Below are 18,358 nucleotides of genomic sequence, written 5' to 3' on the forward strand. Positions count from 1 at the left end.
CCCTCATCTGATGGGTTTTGTCTATTTCCTGGTGAAGTCAGTGTCAAGCAGTAAAATGGGATTGTCCGGCTCCTTTCGTTTGTTCTTCGGTGTCGGTACCGGCTCCTGTCACAGCCCCTGGAGAGGATCTCTAACCTGAAATCATCAGGGTTTGGGACCAATCATTATAACATCCTCAGAAGCCTTTTCAAAGGCAGCAGATATGGTTCAGTGTCAGACCGTGAGGGACTTGTCATCCTCCTTCACTGTGATCTTCTTGGTGTCTGCCTTATAGTGTCTGTAATCACCAGGGTCATTAACTTTTTGTTTACCTGTTTTGGACCCTATTAAGAAAATGGTAAATTCATATCTTCTAAAAAAATTGTATTCATAATCTACAGGGGATTTTTGCACAAGATGAAATGGAAACTTAAATAATTGACCTGCTTTGGATATCTGTTCACCATTTTCTGTGTTTTAATCTACTGAATGAACACGTGTTTGAGTGCTGTGGTTATAATCACGCATACTGTGTTTGTGTTTTGATGCGGAATTTGACAGGGCTGGAGCCCCGTCTTCTCTTCCTGATGGCAGAGTGGCCCAGGATGGTTACCATCGGCAGGAAGGGTGAGGGAGGGACCTTCTTCGTATTAAGTGCCTCTCATGATGCAAATTCTGAAGGAACACTCTGAGTCATTGTAAAGAAAACTTTTGAAATTTAATATTCTCCTTTTTAAAATTAAAGCCATCTGGAATTATGAATTAATTATGAATACTTTAACCAAACCTAGAAAATAAATATTCCATCTGAACCAAATTAGGCTGGTCCTGTAAGGACACAAAAATTGACAGAAAACTCTTTACAAAAGCTGCGAAATTGTTTTTCACCAATTGGAAACTATGATTTATAGCAAGATGGCTATTTCGCTTTGGACCTTTGGTCTTCATACAGGTCATCTTGACCCTTCAGAGTGTACCGTCGGTGGTGAAGGTCTTTCAGCGACAAGTACCTTCTTCGGCATGAGTTACTTTTCGGCAAGTAGGTTATCTCCCTGTCTTGGCTCCACAGGCACTGCCCCGACTCCCGGCGTACCTTTACGAAACGGTTGATGCTGGAGAAGCATATCCAACTCATGCACGGTATTAAGGACCCGGACTTGAAAGAAATGGCAGAAGCCGCCAACGAGGAGGAGACCGAAATAAAAGAAGATACCAAGGTCAAACACTGCACTTGATCTCTTTGTAGTAAAAGTGTGTCAACTTGCTTTTCCCATGTGTTCTTTCCATTTAAATTTTCCTACAGTTACACAATTTTAAAAATTCAGGGGCTGGCCCTGTGGCCGAGTGGTTAAGTTCGCGTGCTCCGCTGCAGGCTGCCCAGTGTTTTGTCGGTTTGAATCCTGGGCGCGGACATGGCCCTGCTCATCAAGCCACGCTGAGGCAGTGTTGCACATGCCCCAACTAGAAGGACCCACACGAAGAATGTACAACTATGTACCGGGGGACTTTGGGGAGAAAAAGGAAAAAAATGAAAAATCTTAAAAAAAAAAAAAATTCAGACTATGCATAAAGGTATAAAATAATGGGTAATCTCCCTCTACACCCATTCTGACCTTTCATCTTGCTCCTATTAGGTTTCTTCTATATCCTTCCAAAAACAGCTGTAGGGATCTCTTTACATTTATAGATTTTAAAATTTTATGTTGACTCATGGAAATTGTCTCTTAGCCAGAAGGAGTGTATAAAGCTAGATTCTTTTTCATTGGCAACATATCGGTTGTGAGAGGTACCTAATAAAAATTGATTCCTTTCAGCTTCTCTTTGTAACGATAAAAGATAGCATGACAAATTCGTGCCTCGTTCTTACACCAGTGGATAGTGAACTTGAATCAGACAACAGGATACGTGATGACCTGTGTAAAGAGGTGTGTGTGCAGGTGCTTTTAGAGTTAAAGCAACAGTTGAGCAGACGTTGTAGAGACGTCTTTCGTTGGCACTGTGCTGCATCTGGAATGTACCTGGTAAAAGCGGCTGTGTGCTTCAAGGAGTTAACCACTGAGTAGAGCCTCGTTAGGATACAAGTCAGACTAGTGTCGCATTGAACTGTAATCCCTTCCCTCGAGTAATGGCGGGGGCGGGGTGGCAGGTGAAGTAAACAGTGTAGGTGCAGAGGCAGCTTCTGGTCCAGGCCGCGTGTGAGTGGTGCCCTGTGAACAGGCCCGAAAGGGAGTAGGGAGGAGTGAGTGTTCTTTTGGCTTGGGTTTTTGGAGAGCTAGAAGTGAGGGGATTTGATGTGGGTCGGACCTGGAAAGCTGGAAAGGAAAGAGGAAGGCATGGCCAGCGGGGGAAGGGGTCTGCTGATGGCGAGGGGGCAGGAAAGGGCAGTCCCTCCAGGTGAGTCCCCAGTGGCTCTCCATCTTAGTCAAAGAAAAAGCACAAGTCCCTGACATTTTTTCTCACACAAGGTGCTTTTCAGTCCGTCCGCCCCCTGCCTCTCCCTGGCCTCGTGTCCGCACACAGCTGGTCACCTGCTCCAGCCCCACTGGCCTCCCTGCTGTCCCCTGAGCACACAGGCCAGCTCCCACCTCGGCCTTTGCACGCACAGCTCCCCATGTCTGGACCCTTCCCCTGACGTGGGGGCACATGGCTCGCACCATGGCTGCGACAGGCCTCTGTTCGGATGTCAACTATCACCAAGGCCGTCCCTGACCGAGCCACGTGACCTAACAGCCATCCCCCTCTCCTGTGTCCTGGTTTGTTCCCGTGTGTCTGACACACTGTAGATTGACTCCTTTGTTTTCATCCTGCTCCACTGGAGCCTCCCTCCCGTGAAGGCTGGGGCTTGTTTGGTCATGCTAGCCCACTGGCCGGAGTGATGCCTGGTCACACGGGAACTCCGCTCACTTTTGCGGGGTGGATGAAAGGTGTGAGCATGGGGTGCAGTGGCAGACGCGCAGCTGTAAGAAAACCCAGATCCCGCAGCTCCCAGGACACGTCTTCCCAGCGGCTCTGGAGTCCGAGAGAGCTGATCGTTTTATCACCCACACAGCAGACGGGTTTCAGTTGTGTCATCTGTTGTTTTTCTTCTTCTCAAAGGTTCCCAGTCCCAAGCGGAAGTTGGAAGAACCAGTTTTGGAGTTCAGACCTCCCAGAGGAGCAATTACTCAGCCACTGAAAAAGCTAAAGATAAACGTTTTCAAGGTTCACAAGTGTGCTGTGTGTGGCTTCACCACCGAAAATCTGCTGCAGTTCCACGAACACATCCCTCAGCACAAGTCGGACGGCTCGTCCCACCAGTGCCGCGAGTGCGGCCTCTGCTACACGTCGCACGTCTCCCTGTCCAGGCACCTCTTCATTGTGCACAAGCTGAAGGAGCCGCAGCCGGTGTCCAAGCAGAACGGGGCCGGAGAGGACAGTCAGCAGGAGAACAAGCCCAGCCACGAGGACGACGCGGCCGACGGCGCGGCGTCAGACAGAAAGTGCAAAGTGTGCGCCAAAACGTTCGAAACGGAAGCTGCCTTAAATGCTCACATGCGGACACACGGCATGGCCTTCATCAAATCCAAAAGAGTGAGCTCAGCTGAGAAATAGCCACCGACCTCCCCACGGAGAACCCCTGTCCACATTGGAATAAAAAGGACATTTTTGTTACAAGAAGTCTGCAGAATAATCGAGTTAACAGTCCTGTCCAGGCTGTTGCAATATACTCTCCTTCAGTGTACCTTCACCTCGTCGTGTATGTCCTCGATGAGTATTAAAACAGTATTTGAGTTTAAAAGAGTTTGTATATATTTAAATGAATAACTTTTTATACTCTTTGTTACATGTTTGTATCAGTATTTAGTGGAAATTTTTTTTTTTTTTTTTTTCTTTCCAGGTTAGAATTTTTCTTTTTGTACTGTTTCTTTAAAACAGAGTTCTTAGTAACAGGGGCAGTTCCTGAATTCAAATAAACCATTTTGTATGTTACAGATTTGAATGGGTTAACTAATTACAGGCTAAGATAATGCCTTTTTTAGTGTTTTTAATTTTTAGAATTCACTACATAAATTGTAGGTGATTGTGGGTCTCAAAACACTAGGGACTTTTAAGTGTCTTAGCACCATCCTCAACGTGCCTGCTCTAAGTCTGGGGGTGCGCGTTTCTGACGTGACCGCACTCCGCGTGTGGCATTTTTTCCAGGCCACGCCAAACAGTGTTTAAAGCAGCCTTGCAGGTAGCTTCTTTCCCGGTGGTGGATAAAAACTTAGGCCAGAAATCCAGCAAGGAATGTGGATTTCCTTAATTCCATCTTCGAACGGGAGGAAGGGTATTATTCTAAAGGGAAAAAACGGGGGCTGGCGGTTTTCTGAGCAAATTTGCAAGGCTGGCTTATAGAGCACAAGGAGATAAAGTTACGAAAGGGCTGGACTACTGTAAAAGTTACAAATATATAGTTAGATCAATAGGTTTATATAGTCAAGTTTTTGTCATGTAATTTATTAACTATTACAAAGACACAACTAAAGATATCAAGTATTTCTCTGGCTCTTGACAGGAAAAAAAAAATCACAGTTGACTTAACCCTTTGCTGTCGAAAGAGTTGGCGTTTCCTGTTCTGGGTGCTACTGCCAAACGTTCTGGTACTTAGAGTTGGGATGCACAACTTCAACCACCGACTTATCGATGCAGCCGCCTGCGCATCGCGATTGGCCGTTCAATTAAGCACTGAGCCACCTGGGTTTAGTTCGGTCATTTCAATAAGTATCTTTCATATCAGTAGTTCTGCTTTATTGAAGTGCAGCAGAGGTACTCTTCTGTCCCTTCCGTTTATAGTTCTCTGGGAGAGTTATATTTTTTGGGTTTCGTTTTGTGTTTTCTTTTGCATTTTATATCTTGTATTTATCCCTGAACATGTTTTGTACTTTTTTTTTTTTAAAGAAAAGAAATTCTTTTGTGTATATATAGATACTTGCATGATATACTGTAGTCAACGTTCGGTTCCTCAAAAGGTCTTGCTGCTGTCAGGTGTGGTGCACTACATCCATCATAACTGTATTAAACACATTTCATATGTAAATAAACGTGGGACATTTGGCCCTTGTGCTTCTGTGAGAGAGTTATTGATGGTGGGTCTCTGACGTTTTCATGAAGTTTAGGAAGTGATTAATCACAGGGACAGGCTACAGGATATTGCAAAATTCTTCCCACTCAGAAGAAGGGCATATTCGTTCTCATTAGCAATTGGCGGTTTTGTCACATTCTTGTTGACTCCTATCAGTCCATCGGTATAATCCGAGGGCATGATTAAGTGTTCCTCAACTTGAAATTCAGTTTCTGTTACTTGTTATATTTATACTTGTATTTCCCTAAGTTGTATTCATAGCACTTTCCTATGTTTCTGCATTTGAACCTTGCAATAAACCTGTGCGGTGGGCTGCACAGGTCTTAACAGCCTAGTTCTACAGTTGAGGAAGCTGAGCTCAGATAAGTTCTTTGCCTAAGCCCTCATAGCTGGGAAGTGGCTTTGCATCTTAGAACCCAGATATTCTTGCTCTAAACCTAGTGCTCGCCTGTGTGTTCATGTACATATTGACAAATACTCACTTATTCAACAAATAAAATGTATGTGCAAAACACGATACTAGAATTTTTGTTTGTGGCACTAATGTCTTTTATAAGATAACCGGAAAGTCTGTCTAAAACACCCAAAAATGCTTGGTAATATGAAATTAGCATCTATTAAATGCCTAGTTGAGCATCCAAGAAAGTTTTTTAAAAATGCCCACAGGTCCAAGATGAAGAAGAAACTGAAATACAGGGTAGAAAAGCAGCATACCATGCTGTAGCCCTGGGAGGAAATTCGGATGGTTCAACTGAAGAGAGAATCGGTGTACTGGAAGATAGATCGTGAAGAAATTACCTGGAATACAGCACAGAGATAAAGAGATGAAATATATGAAAGAGGTTAGAAGTCAAAAAGGACGAAATGTGAAGATCTAACAAGTTTTATATGAGTTCCAAAAGAGGGAATAGAATTTAGGAAGGGCTAGCATGGAAGATTCTTAGCCATTAATGAAAGACATGAATATTTGGGTTAACTTGGTGAATGCAGAACAAAAATCCACACTAGGACTTGTGAATTCTATGCAGTCTTCATTAGCTGTAGATGCTGTGTGGTTGTAGATGTGGGCATTTGAGAAACGGGACCTAATCAGATTAAAGGCAGAAAACGGGCCTGCTCAGTGAGTTCTTAGGAAGCCGATTTCCTCTGTTTAGTAGGGAGGTACGAGCTGAGGCTGACAGTGTAAGCTTGTGCCAAGTTGTAAAAAGCCTTGAAGGACAGACTAAGGGGTTTGTACTCTGATAGAGATGAGTTATTTGGACAGGGGAGTGACATAACCATATGAATTGGTGACAGTGTTTAGAATGGGTGGTGGGAGAGTGTATCAATCAGCATAAGTTATGCTATAGTTACAACCCTATATCTTAATGACTTATGACAAGACTGAGTTCTTGTTTACATTTGATATCCATTGAGGGTTGACTGCGACAAGTGCCATTAAATGCTCTGGCCCAGAAGTGACAAGGGGTCACTTCTCACAGCTCATTGGCCAAAACCAGTTACATGTTCCTATGTAATCACAAGGAGGCCAGGAAGAGTGATTCTACCATGTGCCCAGAAGGCTGAAAATACTTGAACAGCATAAATGACCATCACAGGAATAAGGTGTAAGTCGGTGTGGCTGTGGTGCTAATGCAGTAGTGCATGTGGGCGTGCAGACTCGACTGAGGAGAGGAGGCTTGGAGAGAGGCTGCAGTTGTGGGTGGCATTTCAGAAGTAGTATTGTGAGGATTTTGTGTGGTGGGATACAGAGAAAGAGGATAAGTCTGATTGGAAAGTTCAAACCTAGGTGATTTCTGAAATAGATGTTTTTTTCAAGGTTTAGATTACTTACATAGAAATATGAAAGAGCTAGTTACGGGGAAGCTTGTGCTTTAGATATACATACGAGATACGTTCTTGTTTGAATGCGTCTGGTTGGATGATGTTATTTTATCAATAACTGAGTAACAGTGATGCATAAAGAAGGATGCCAGCAAGGTGATAAGAACTTATAACATGAGAAAAAGGAAAATGTGGGCTTAGACTCCATGGCATAAATCACTTCTTCCTCCCAAACACATTTTCAGCAAATTCCTGACTCCTACTCTAGTAAGTATTCTGAAGAACAGCTGTTCCACCCTAAAGCCCTGGTGGGTGCTTCTCTCCAGGGTCAGTGGGCTGGTGAGTTCCATCCCAGGATCTTTGACCAACAGGGAGATTTCCTGTTGGAAACTTGGGCCAAGATTAGTGTATTATTTCATGTTAAAATATTCATCATGCTGTGAGCATTGTTTTTTAATGCCTACTTGGAAGGGGATAAAAGGAAAATGTGTTTGAAGAACTTCATAAAATATGACTTAAAGGAACCATTCATCTATCCCAAAGAATGGTCTGAAAATAGAGAGGGGTGTGCTGAGTGTGGGATGCTATTTATGCCATTTAGTTACACGCAAACACACACACACTTTGCAAATCAGATGCTCTAAGGATCCCAGAGTGTAGCTCTTAGTGTTAAGCATGCATCTTCTAAATAAGGAACCTAGACTTAGTTACCTTAAAAACATGGCTCCCGCTTAGGCATAAGTCGTTCTTTGCTTAAATGGATCCTTCAACCTTCTTGTTTACTTGGAGTTTCTTTTTGCAATTAGGGGCCTCACATCCCTACAGAGTTAATCGTAAACCTTTGCTATATGACAATGTGAACTTAATCTCTGCAAAGAGCCTCTCTTCTGATTATTAGAAGCTTCTGTACTAGCCAGTTGTACTTCTGTAGTCACCGTCACCCCCAAACCATTTATTTTGAATAGCCCAGCCTTGGTCCACATGATTTGGGTGTGAGGCTGAGTTTGAGACTTGGCTACTGTCAGTCTTCCCTGTAAAAGAGAGCATTCTCTTTTCACATCCATTTTCCCCTCCCTGCTGTCCTGATTTTGGTGAACATTTTAGTAAGGACTCAGTACATTTGATGGTAAAACTTTCATCATCTTAGCCTATATATTTCTGGGATTTTGCTCACTCGCATTTGCTGCCTTTGTTGGGAAGGCAGATGTGAGGGAGCCCAGCATTAGATCCTGTGTGAATTAGGGTTCTAGCAGGACATGATAGCACACTAGAAAATGTTTAAAGAAATTAAGGGCCTATATATGGAGCTGTGGGCTGGAACAAGGGATGTTGAGGCACCCAGGGACTAGCATGGTGGGGAGCCGTTACTACCCTCAGGTCTGCCGAGAGGGGTGGAGTTGGAGCCTGGAACAGGGACCTCTAGATGAGAGCCAGAGCCAGAGACACAGTGAAGCCAAGAGGGTGTGGGAGGGAAATGACAAAGAAGCTGTTTCCTCACACTTGAAGATTTCCTGCCCACACCTCCCACTGGCCAAAGCCAAATAAAACCTAGAGGACAAGGAAGCCCCAGTAATAGTCTGTAATGTCCATGAGCTGGGCACAGCACAGGGTGAATGATGATCTCGGGTACCGGGTGGGAGACATGATGCTCACAGACACCCAGCACGCGCTTTTGGAAGTATGTGCTCTATACTGGTAATATTGCCGATGTGCATTTTACCCCTGATAGGCAGGCTGTTAGCTGGAAAAGTGTACTCTAGAATCCACATTTACCTTTTCTTTCTAATTACCTTACCAGGTTTATCCTGGAATTATACCCTTTCCCTAGTGGTTATTTTTACTTAAGGAAACAGAATAGCATTTCCCAGAAAATATTCTTTGCTAGTTTCCAAATTCAATTTATGAGGTTAGTTCTGACTCATAAAGCAGCACTATTTATAATGTTTCATAGTATTTAAAGGAACTGATTATTCAATTTGCTTTGCTATTTTATTGCAAGCTGCTTATCCTTGAGCTTTTCTACAGCTACAATTGTAAATTACACTACCATGGCAGGTCTGTTTCTCAACACAATCCTTTGCAAGACTATATTTTTATCTAAGGGAGAGCTATAATTATAGTCTGCCATTCACACCTCCAACTCAGTTCCAGAAAGTGTGGGTTTAGCCCAAGAGTAATTTTCTGACCTTCAGGTTAAGTCAAATTTAATTGGATTGGTTATTTCTGGATAATAAACATTTAGTTGATGAAAAAGAACAAGGAAGGCATAGATCTGATTGGAGAGGATGGTGCGATGTTGACAAGAGTCGGGAGAAAGCAGAGTGCAAGGGCCAAAGGGAACGACTCTATTTGGGAAGGGTAGAAGATATTTCTCCAAGCAGGAGTAGTGGACCTTTATCTTGATTTTGTCACTTCAGCATCTGATCCCCTTCCAGGATTGGGGAATCTGCCGTTGTATGAATCTCAGGAGGAGAGGGATCTTGCTTCCTACTCCAGAAACCAAAAGGTCACTCTTCATGACCCCTAGCCGCCTAATGTCAGGCATGGGATGACCAATACGTGGCCAAAATGATGCTCTTGCTTTGACTCTCTAGTAGGTGATACAAAGAAGCAGGGACAGTTTCATTCATTCATTCTAGTGGCGTGGTGGCAATAGTCATAGTGATTGTAGATGGAGAGTGACCTTGTGAATTGCACTGGTTGGTCAGGGAAAGGGAAGGACCAAGATCTGGGAGGAAAGAATGTGGACATTCCTCCGCATCTCTGCTCACTGGGGAATCAGTCTGCCTTCAAGGAACCACCGAACCATCTTGAACCTAGGGAGTGCTGACATCATGGTGGGACATTCCAAAGCTCAGCCTCTTGCTTCCCTCTGAATAAGACACCAGCCAAACAACATGACACTATCAGTTATTTTAGAAGAGACTTACCGAGATAAGCAGAAGTGTGTGCCTTTCAGTAGCCGTGAGGCCCCAGCAGACCGTCCGTCCCCAGCATCCGGTCACTTCACCAACCTCACCTCCTACCACTTCTTCCCACCTCCACCTCGCTCCCTCCTATTGTTCCTTTAATACGCTCGTCACATTCCCTTCATGGGACCTGGCACTTGCTGTTCCCTCTGCCTAGAATGTTCTTCCCTCTGTAGTTATTCCCATGTGGGCTTTTTTTCTTCTTTCCAGTTGGCTCAGAGAGCCCTTGCAGGTCACCTGACTAAGATGTGCCCGAACCCACCAATGGCCCACACCCGCTTCACTGCTCTCCATTTCTTTACTCTGCATTATTTCTCTCCCTAGGACTTATCACTCCTGACGTTATATGCTTATTTGTTAACTGACTGCCATCCTCTGGATAAATGTCCTGAGCTGTTCCAGGAACACTGCCTGCTTTCTGATCTGCCATTTCCTCTCATTGCAAGAGGCGTTTTCATTTTGCAGCCTGAGAGCAGCAGATATTAGTTACATTTTCCCCATCAGCTTGATCCTTATTCTTGTCAACAAAGACAAATCCTTGTTTTCTCAAACCCATTGCCAAACGATGAGAGGCCTAATGCTCTTTCCTTCCCCATAGAGCTAGTTACGTGAATAAAATGCCTGCGGCATTAATAATAGCGTCAGCTAGCTGGTTGCTGCTGCCTCAGGAATGATGAAGACCTGCTTTCAGCGAAGGAAGGTGTTATTTATTTTCGTGTCCTATTTTTACACCCGGCACATTGCCCTGCATAAAACAGGTGCCTACAATGTCTTCATAAATCACCTGAGTCTCCCTGAACCTTGACTAGTCATAATTTTATTTCTCAGGAGTTGGGACAAATTAGTGGGATCTTGAGCTATTAATTACACAAAAGTAAGATTCTCTTTTTTCCTTTTTGTTTAGATAATATTTGAAAATCATTGTAGGTCGGTTTTATTACTAACGATTTTTTTTTTAAAGCCAGAATCAGTCACTTTTCAATTTTTTTTTCTCCCCAAAGCACCAGTACACAGTTGTATATCCTGGTTGTAATTCCTTCTAGTTCTTCCAAGTGGGACGCCGCCACAGCATGGCTTGATGAGCGGTGTGTAGGTCTGCACCCAGGATCTGAACTGGAGAACCCCAGGCCACTTAAGCTGAGCACACGGAATTAAGCACTCAGCCACAGGGCCAGCCCCACTAATGATTAACACGTGGATATATATTCTCATTATTTTTTTTCTAGTTGAGAAAAGATGTATTTAACACTGAATTATAAAGCAATATTATTCTTATTTTTGATAACTATACACCATCAACAACTGTCTAGGAAATAAATCCAGATTTCAGAGGTTTTTCTGTTTAATCACTCCTAAATATTCAAATTACCTAAACTTCCTGTGTTTTCAATCCTCCCCCTCCCCCAGCTTTTTTTAACATAGAGTCAAGCACAGGGCGCATTTGGAATTGCGAGCTCTAATGCTAACGAATATTTTTTGTGACTCAAGAGCTCTAATGTAATACTGGGAAACAACTGTGCGAGGTAGGCTGATCTTACAATTTTATGATTTTACAGACGGGGAAATTGAACCAGCTTCTGACAGAGCCAGGACTTGAAGCCTGGTTTCTGGTGCCAAATTAAGTTCCTTTTTTAGTGCAAGTTATTGCTTTCTCTATATAATTCCAGGTTGGATGTTCTCTTTCATTTTTTGCACTGAACTTTCAATTTCTCCTTCAATTTAAGAATATCCTCCGAGGTGCATCATAACAACCAAGGCGTTAATGGCAGAAAATAATTTTGAAGGTAAACTCAGAGGTTGGAGGGGCAGAGAAGACCTTAAAAGTCGTTTGTATCAGGACCATCTGATGCTAAATCTTGTAACACCCACATGCAACGTTCAACCACTATTTGAACACCTCCAAACTTCGAGACCTCTATACTATTTGCAAGAGCCCAGGTCATCTTTGGGTACTTTTGACTATTAGAAAGTTCTTTATTATTGTTTTAAAACTGCCCCTTTGTAACTTGGATCTAATGGCCTGTTTTTTCAAGGACCTATTTGCCCAGTAGCACTAACTATTTCAGCTGTGTGCCTGAATCTTTTTTCTTTAGGCCAATAACAATGACAGAGAGTAATAATAAATTACCACAATAGCTTCTGTTTATTAAGGGTTTACTACAGGTCAGACACTGCAAGGCCTCCTTGTATATACATTATCTGGGTGTCTGGTATATATATTATCATCTGCCAGGTGTAGTAACTGTTTAGAATATAAAGATAATAATAGCTAGTATGTTTGAGTTTTTATGATGGGCCATTTTAAATATAAGTATTTTAAATATATTAGTATTTGAAATACATTATTTTAAATAGTATTTTAAATATATTATTTAAATCTTAAAACGATTCCAAAAGGTAGAGACTATTGTTATCCTAATTTTCCAGATGAAGTCATTGAGGTCGCGAGACTGCCCCAGCTCACAGGGTAGTTATTTAGTGTCAGCTTTGGCTCTTGGCCGTTACATAGACCACCTCCAGGAAAGCCCAGGTAGATGAAAAGAGCACAGCGCCTGCCCTCATGATGCTTCCAGGCTGTAAGGAGGGAGGAACGCAGTGTAAGGAGGTGAAGAGAGGATGCGAGGCGATTAGGGAGCATGGAGAACTGACACTTATCCTCACCCAAGGGGAAGCCCAGGGGAGCTTCCTGGAAGAGTCAACACCTACTTAGAAGAGTAAGTAGAGTAGGTAAGTAATGCCCAGGAAGAGGCAGGCTTGGGGAAGGACACTGGGGACAGAGGTGACAGCATGCAAGGAAGGGTGCTCTTGTCTGAATGTGTCCTCCCAAATCCATATGTTGAAATCCTAACCCCCAGAGATGACATACTGGGAGGTGGGGACTTTGGGAGGAGATCAGGCCCTGAGGGTGGAGCCCTCATGAGTGGGATTCATTTTGTTATAAAGGAGACCCTACAGAGATCCTTCACCCCTTCCAGCCGGTGAGGACACAGAGAGAAGGTGCCAGCTATGACCCTGGAAGACGGCCTTCACCGGAACAGGACCGTGCCAGCACCTTGATCACAGACTTCCAGCCTCCAGAACTGTGACGAGTAAATTTCTGTTGTTTGTAAGCCACCCAGTCTGTGGTCTTTTGCTATTGCAGCCCCTACGGACTCAGACAAAGGGTATCGGTCTGGGATGCTAGAGGCTGCTGGGAAGCCAATGAGCAGCAGGAAGTACAACTGAGTCACGGCCAGCCACAGGTGTGGACGTGTTCTGGCAGTGTAAACAAGATTTGCATCATATTTTAAATATAGTTAGGGAGGTGACTATTTAAAGAAAGCGTTTCTGGAAAGAAAATATTTACACCGGGAGAAATCCAGAGCCACACATTTTACATTTTCTTAAAGTAGATGAACACCGTTACGCTGGTCTTTTTTTGTCAGCATCATTTCCTTTCCAGGATGCGTGTTCTAAGCCTCCATGTGAGGATGCGTGTGCTTATATGTAACACAGCAATACTGTGGCTTTCCATGGGGGAGTTCACCACTCCCACACCTATGTCGCATTCAAAGCCCAGCAAACACATTAACGGATGCAGAAAATATCCAGATGATCATGGAGAAGCCTTACTTTGCTTATCATTTATTCGAATGTTTTATAGGTTGGATTCGTAATCATTCTTGGGCAAAAAACAAATATTGCCACTTAGCCTCCTCTGCATACTTTTTAAACCCAGAGATATACACAAGCCCGTCTAACTGGAAAAAATCTAGCCTTCTCCGTGTTAGCTGGAAATGTTAATCTGCATAACTAAAGGAAGCCAGGTGGCCAGCGGCCCCCACATCCGTAGCCGGTTTTACTCAATAATAACAAGTTGTATGTCAATCGGTTTCCATGGTTTGTTCCTCTTGGCTGCTCTGCAGGTGGCTGAGGAGACACAGCTTGTTTCTGCATGTTAAGGAGCAAGCGATGTCACATTTTCCCTCAACACGTTATCAACTAGCGTTTCATAAATATAGGGCTCTTTGTCTGAGAGGGGAGTTTTATCCTGACAGGTTAAGGGACGATGATGGTCCTGACTTTACTGTTTAGTCTGCTGTCTTTTCAATTTCAGTTACCTTTTGTTTCTTCCGCCAGAAACATTTCTCTCAAGTGCATGCAAGACACTGATGAATTCCTTTCTGATCTGAATTCAGTGAAGCCCAAAGAATACGCTCTAAGAAGTAAGTAGGTTTTCCTGGCCCTTGGGGTAGGTGAACACAGGGCAGTCTGAGGTTCGTGCTGGAGCATTCTAGAAAAACTCTTGAGAGTTAAAAACACAGAACCAAACGGGGAAGACAAATGAGCCTTAATTTACAAATTGCACCAGGAATCAAGGAGGGAGGAGGAATTTTTATTGCAGAAGGCAACAGAGGAAGTGGTATGAATTCTAGCCAGAAGGAATCTCGTGAGGGCCAACCTCTTAATAAGACGAGAATTGTTTATAAATTGTGTGATGCTGTTTACTATTGTTGAAGTTGATAGTATTTCACTGTCGTATGAGATTGCTTACTTTATTTCATCTTCTAGACATTTAGTCTGCTTTTGATAATGAATTGCTTCATTATTCAGGGAAGGAGTCTTGCCCGTTATGTGTTTGCTAGTAAATTCTAGGAGTGTGTTGGTGAATGTCCCGGCTCAAGCTGGAAGATGTTCCACTGTAGCCAAAACTTTTTCTTTGCATATGATCTGGAAGGACTTTAGGCTGCCAGAATTTTTTTTTTTTGTCAGTTTCCCAAAATTATTCTCACAATTAAAGGGACACAAAATTTCCTGCCAGAAAGAGGCAGGAAATCAGATTTGCTTTCAGAGGGGTAATCTCTCAGGGAGAATGATTTGTTGATGATGCTGATGGACACCACCACTGAGGAAAATGTAAAAACTCACTCTTTCCAAAGCCAGAAAAACGATCATGGCAATTTCCACTTACATTTTGAACACATGACTAATATTTTGTCTTGGGAAACAGCAAAAATATATGTCATAAATATAGACAAGTTTTGATCTAATATTGGGTAGTTCAAAATAGTACACGATTTGAAGCATTTGCCTTTCTACACTGGATTAATTCTCCTAATATTTAATGAAACGGTAGGAAAATATAAATCCACCTAATTCAATAGCCATCTTCAAGTCCCATTTTGGAATTGATTATGTTTTGCTACAACACTTGGTGATATTGACAGGGAACATTCTGGCAAACCCCAGCCAAATAAGCTGGCCAAGAAAAATCCAGAAGGTGCAATGACTGGTTTAGATTTCTGGTGATGAGGAGGTGGCACATATTGCCGTTGTTAGTCATAGCCTTGTTAGTTCTTTATTTGCCCTAAAATGTCCCCTAGTCATGCACCAATGATGGTCCATCTGTAGGGGCCTGAAAACTGAAATTTTCTTTTTTCAGTTAAAAAATTTTCCCCAAGGTGAATGGTCCAAGAAAGAATTGAATGATTTACATAAATGGGATAGATGACCGTTACTTAATTTAATAGATGAATGCTGCCATCTGTAGTTGTTTTAACTGATTTTCATTCTAATGTACCAAAAACACTGGATGTCGTTGCTTTGACATTTTGCCTGAGATTTTTAGCACAGCACGTGGTTCTGACCTCCATTCTCACCATGGTTTTCCTGACAGTCGTGTGGGTGGAAAAATAGTAAGAGTCAGCATTTAGAGAGTACTTTACATGGCAGGCCCGCCCCCAGCCCTGTGCAGGAGTGGTCTCATTTAGCCCTCCTGCGGGGAGGGTGTTATTATCATCTTTATTCGGTAAAAGAGAAAACAGACACAGAGATGTAAGGCATCTTGCCTGAAATAAGTGGTAGAGACAGGATTTGAGCCCAGATCATGTTTACCGAGCCTGTACTTTGAATCATTGCCTAAAATAAGCAACAAGAGAAACAAGGGAAAAAGAAATCCGCAGCAAAAAAGGAATGAAGCAAGGGGCTGGCCTGGTGGCATAGTGGTTAAGTTTGCGCCCTCTGTTTCAGCGGCCCGGGGTTCATGGGTTCAGATCCTCGGCATGGACCTACGTACTGTTCATCAAGCTACACTGTGGCAGTGTCCCACATAGAAAATAGAGAAAGATTGGCACAGACGTTAGCTCAGCAACAATCTTCCTCAAGCAAAAAGAGGAAGATTGGCCCAGATGTTAGCTCTGGGCCAGTCTTCCTCACAAAAAAAAGGGGGAGGGGGGACCAGCCTGGGGGGCCAGCCTCGTGGCCCAGTGGTTAACTTTGTGTCCTCTGCTTCAGGCAGCCCAGGGTTTCACTGGTTTGGATTCTGGGCATGGACATGGCACTGCTCATCAGGCCATGCTAAGGCAGCATCCCACGTAGCACAACTAGAAGGACCCACAACTAGAATATATAACCATGTACTGGGGGGCTTTGGGGAGAAGAAGAAAAAAAAAAAGATTGGCAACAGATGTCAGCTCAGGTGCCAATCTTTAAAAAAAAGAAGAAAAGAAATGAAACAGAGTTGCGTGTATCAATATGGAGGGAATATACAGAAATAAGATCAAGAAAAAAAGTTGTAAAAGAATATATACAGTATATAAAGCATTTTTAAAATGCGAATTAAGGTGCTCTATTGCTTAAGGGACATATGTCTGTAGTACGAATGGAAAGGCATGCAGGAAAATGATAGCCTCCGGAGTCAGGGGTTGCCTTGGAGTGGGAAGTGGGTAGGCTGGGGACACAATTGGGGACACATCACATTTCAAATGATGGGTCAAGTTTTATTTTTTAAGCTGGATGTTGGGAATATCAGTGTTTATTATTTTCTTCTTTATGCCTTTTAAAAAATATATTAAACCCTGCATAAGAATGTTTTAAAACTCCATCCCCCATCCAAAACACAGAGATGATGATAGGCAGGATTTCTGAGAATGGGTGGGGGTCTGAGGAATAAAGTGGAGAGAGAGGGTCCTTGAAGTTTAGGCAGGGATGTTTGGTCCTACAGAAGGGAACTGAAATCATCACCGTGCTGGAGCAGGAGAGAGCCTGCTATTAGGGACGGATACGGAGACCCAGTGGGGCGGTGGGAAGGATGGATTGCAGCTGTGGACATTATAGGAAAGAAGAGTGTGATACCATAAGTGCAGAACGAGCTTCCATTTCTCCCTTCCCGTCATCCTTCTCCATTTGCTTTCTAACAGACCCACGTCCACTATATTAAAGCAAACAAAATCCACCAAACACTTTTGTGCGCTTTCATTTTGCCACCCTCTCGGGCCACGGTCTGATTTTATCCCCCTTTTCATTGCTGGAGTCCTGGGTCAGTGTTCTGTCCGTCTGCTTCCGGTTTGGTTTTGTTGTTTTGTTTTTAAACTCCGTAGTCCACAGAAATCTGCATTCAATCTCTTATCAGGTATGAAAATTGCACCCTAAAACATCTCTAGCATCCTTCCTCCTGATTAATCTTTTTCTTCTCAGTTTTCTTTCTCCTTGACTACAGTGAATCCTTAAAACTCATCTATTTCTAATTCAGGGACGGTGGGTCCCCTGTCCAAGGCGTCCTTCCCTGATGGGGATCTGTCTTCATTCTCCTCCCCTTTCTCCCTCTACCTGACCCCCTGCACCTTGCCCCAGGCATTTCTTCTTTTCCTCATCTGCTTTTCTTATAAACTACTGACCTTTTAGAGACAGGGTGTTGAGCCATAGAAACTGTGCTAGGCCAGCCCTCCGGAGGCCTCAGCTCTCATCCTGGCTTGGTCAATGGCCAGCAGTGTGGCTGGCCTCACCCAAACCACGTCACTTGGCTAGACAAGTTTCCTCACCTGTGAAATGGAGAGGCTGTGTTTCTCAAACTCTGAAAATGTGTAGCAGCCTTTAAAAAATTCCGACTCCTTCGCATAGCATTCTGCCACGGCCAGCCTGCCCTGGCTTGCAAGGGCCAATCGTTAAATTTTCAAGCTGGTTGTCAAACATGGTAACATTTAAGGATTAAATTACATAAATTGACAATTAAATAAATTATGTTAAGAACAATTGTAATTAATACTCAAAAAGTTACCACTTCCTAATTATTTCAGTACACTTTACTCTTATCTGTACTCTTGAAGTTGCTTACATCTGCTGTGTCTGCATGCTGGGAATGGAGTGCCGCACATCACCGGCCACCCTCAGGTTCGGGAACATCTCGTCGGGAGCTTGAAGTCAGCTGTGGCGGAAGCATATTCACCACAGATGTCAGCAATTGCTACAGGTCGCGGCTTGATTTATTCTTTTGTTGATTGTCTAGACTTAAGAAATTGAAGGAGAAAATGTTACAAATGCGTGTTAAACTTAAAAGTGTATTATGTCTATAGCCATCACATTATAAATAGCACAAAAAGTTGAGGGAAATATTCTTCAGTACTCGAAAACTATCTGATTTAGCAAAAATGTTGCTCACGTCACGGACGAATGAGTGAAGTCCCGACACATGTCTTTCTCGCTTCACATCTGTATGCTCGTTAAG

The 18,358-nt window shown here is 43.2% G+C and overlaps 2 protein-coding genes across 26 annotated transcripts in view; both read left to right on the plus strand.

The window, feature by feature from the left end:
• The window catches only part of ZNF532 (zinc finger protein 532), a 108,195-nt gene extending 103,131 nt beyond the window's left edge, over positions 1-5,064 (plus strand). For 23 of the 25 annotated variants that reach the window (XR_011441558.1, XR_011441559.1, XR_011441557.1 and 20 more), the window contains 2 exons: positions 1,049-1,196; positions 3,076-5,064. Coding sequence is in view for 22 of the 25 variants with exons in the window: in XM_070275797.1 (XP_070131898.1) it covers positions 1,049-1,196; positions 3,076-3,570 (643 nt within the window). In the remaining 3 variants the exon portion in view is untranslated. Of the gene's footprint in view, positions 1-1,045; positions 1,197-3,075 lie in introns of all 25 variants that reach the window. The other 2 variants (XM_070275789.1, XM_070275801.1) reach the window with 1 other exon arrangement.
• An 8,828-nt stretch (positions 5,065-13,892) lies between these two features.
• The window catches only part of OACYL (O-acyltransferase like), a 61,928-nt gene continuing 57,462 nt past the window's right edge, over positions 13,893-18,358 (plus strand). Inside the window, exon 1 of the mRNA NM_001433606.1 lies at positions 13,893-14,081. Coding sequence (NP_001420535.1) covers positions 13,925-14,081 — 157 coding nt within the window. The 5' untranslated portion in view covers positions 13,893-13,924. The remainder of the gene's footprint in view (positions 14,082-18,358) is intronic.

This window comes from Equus caballus, chromosome 8 (genome assembly GCF_041296265.1).
Source record: "Equus caballus isolate H_3958 breed thoroughbred chromosome 8, TB-T2T, whole genome shotgun sequence".
Classification (NCBI taxonomy): Eukaryota; Metazoa; Chordata; class Mammalia; order Perissodactyla; family Equidae; genus Equus; species Equus caballus.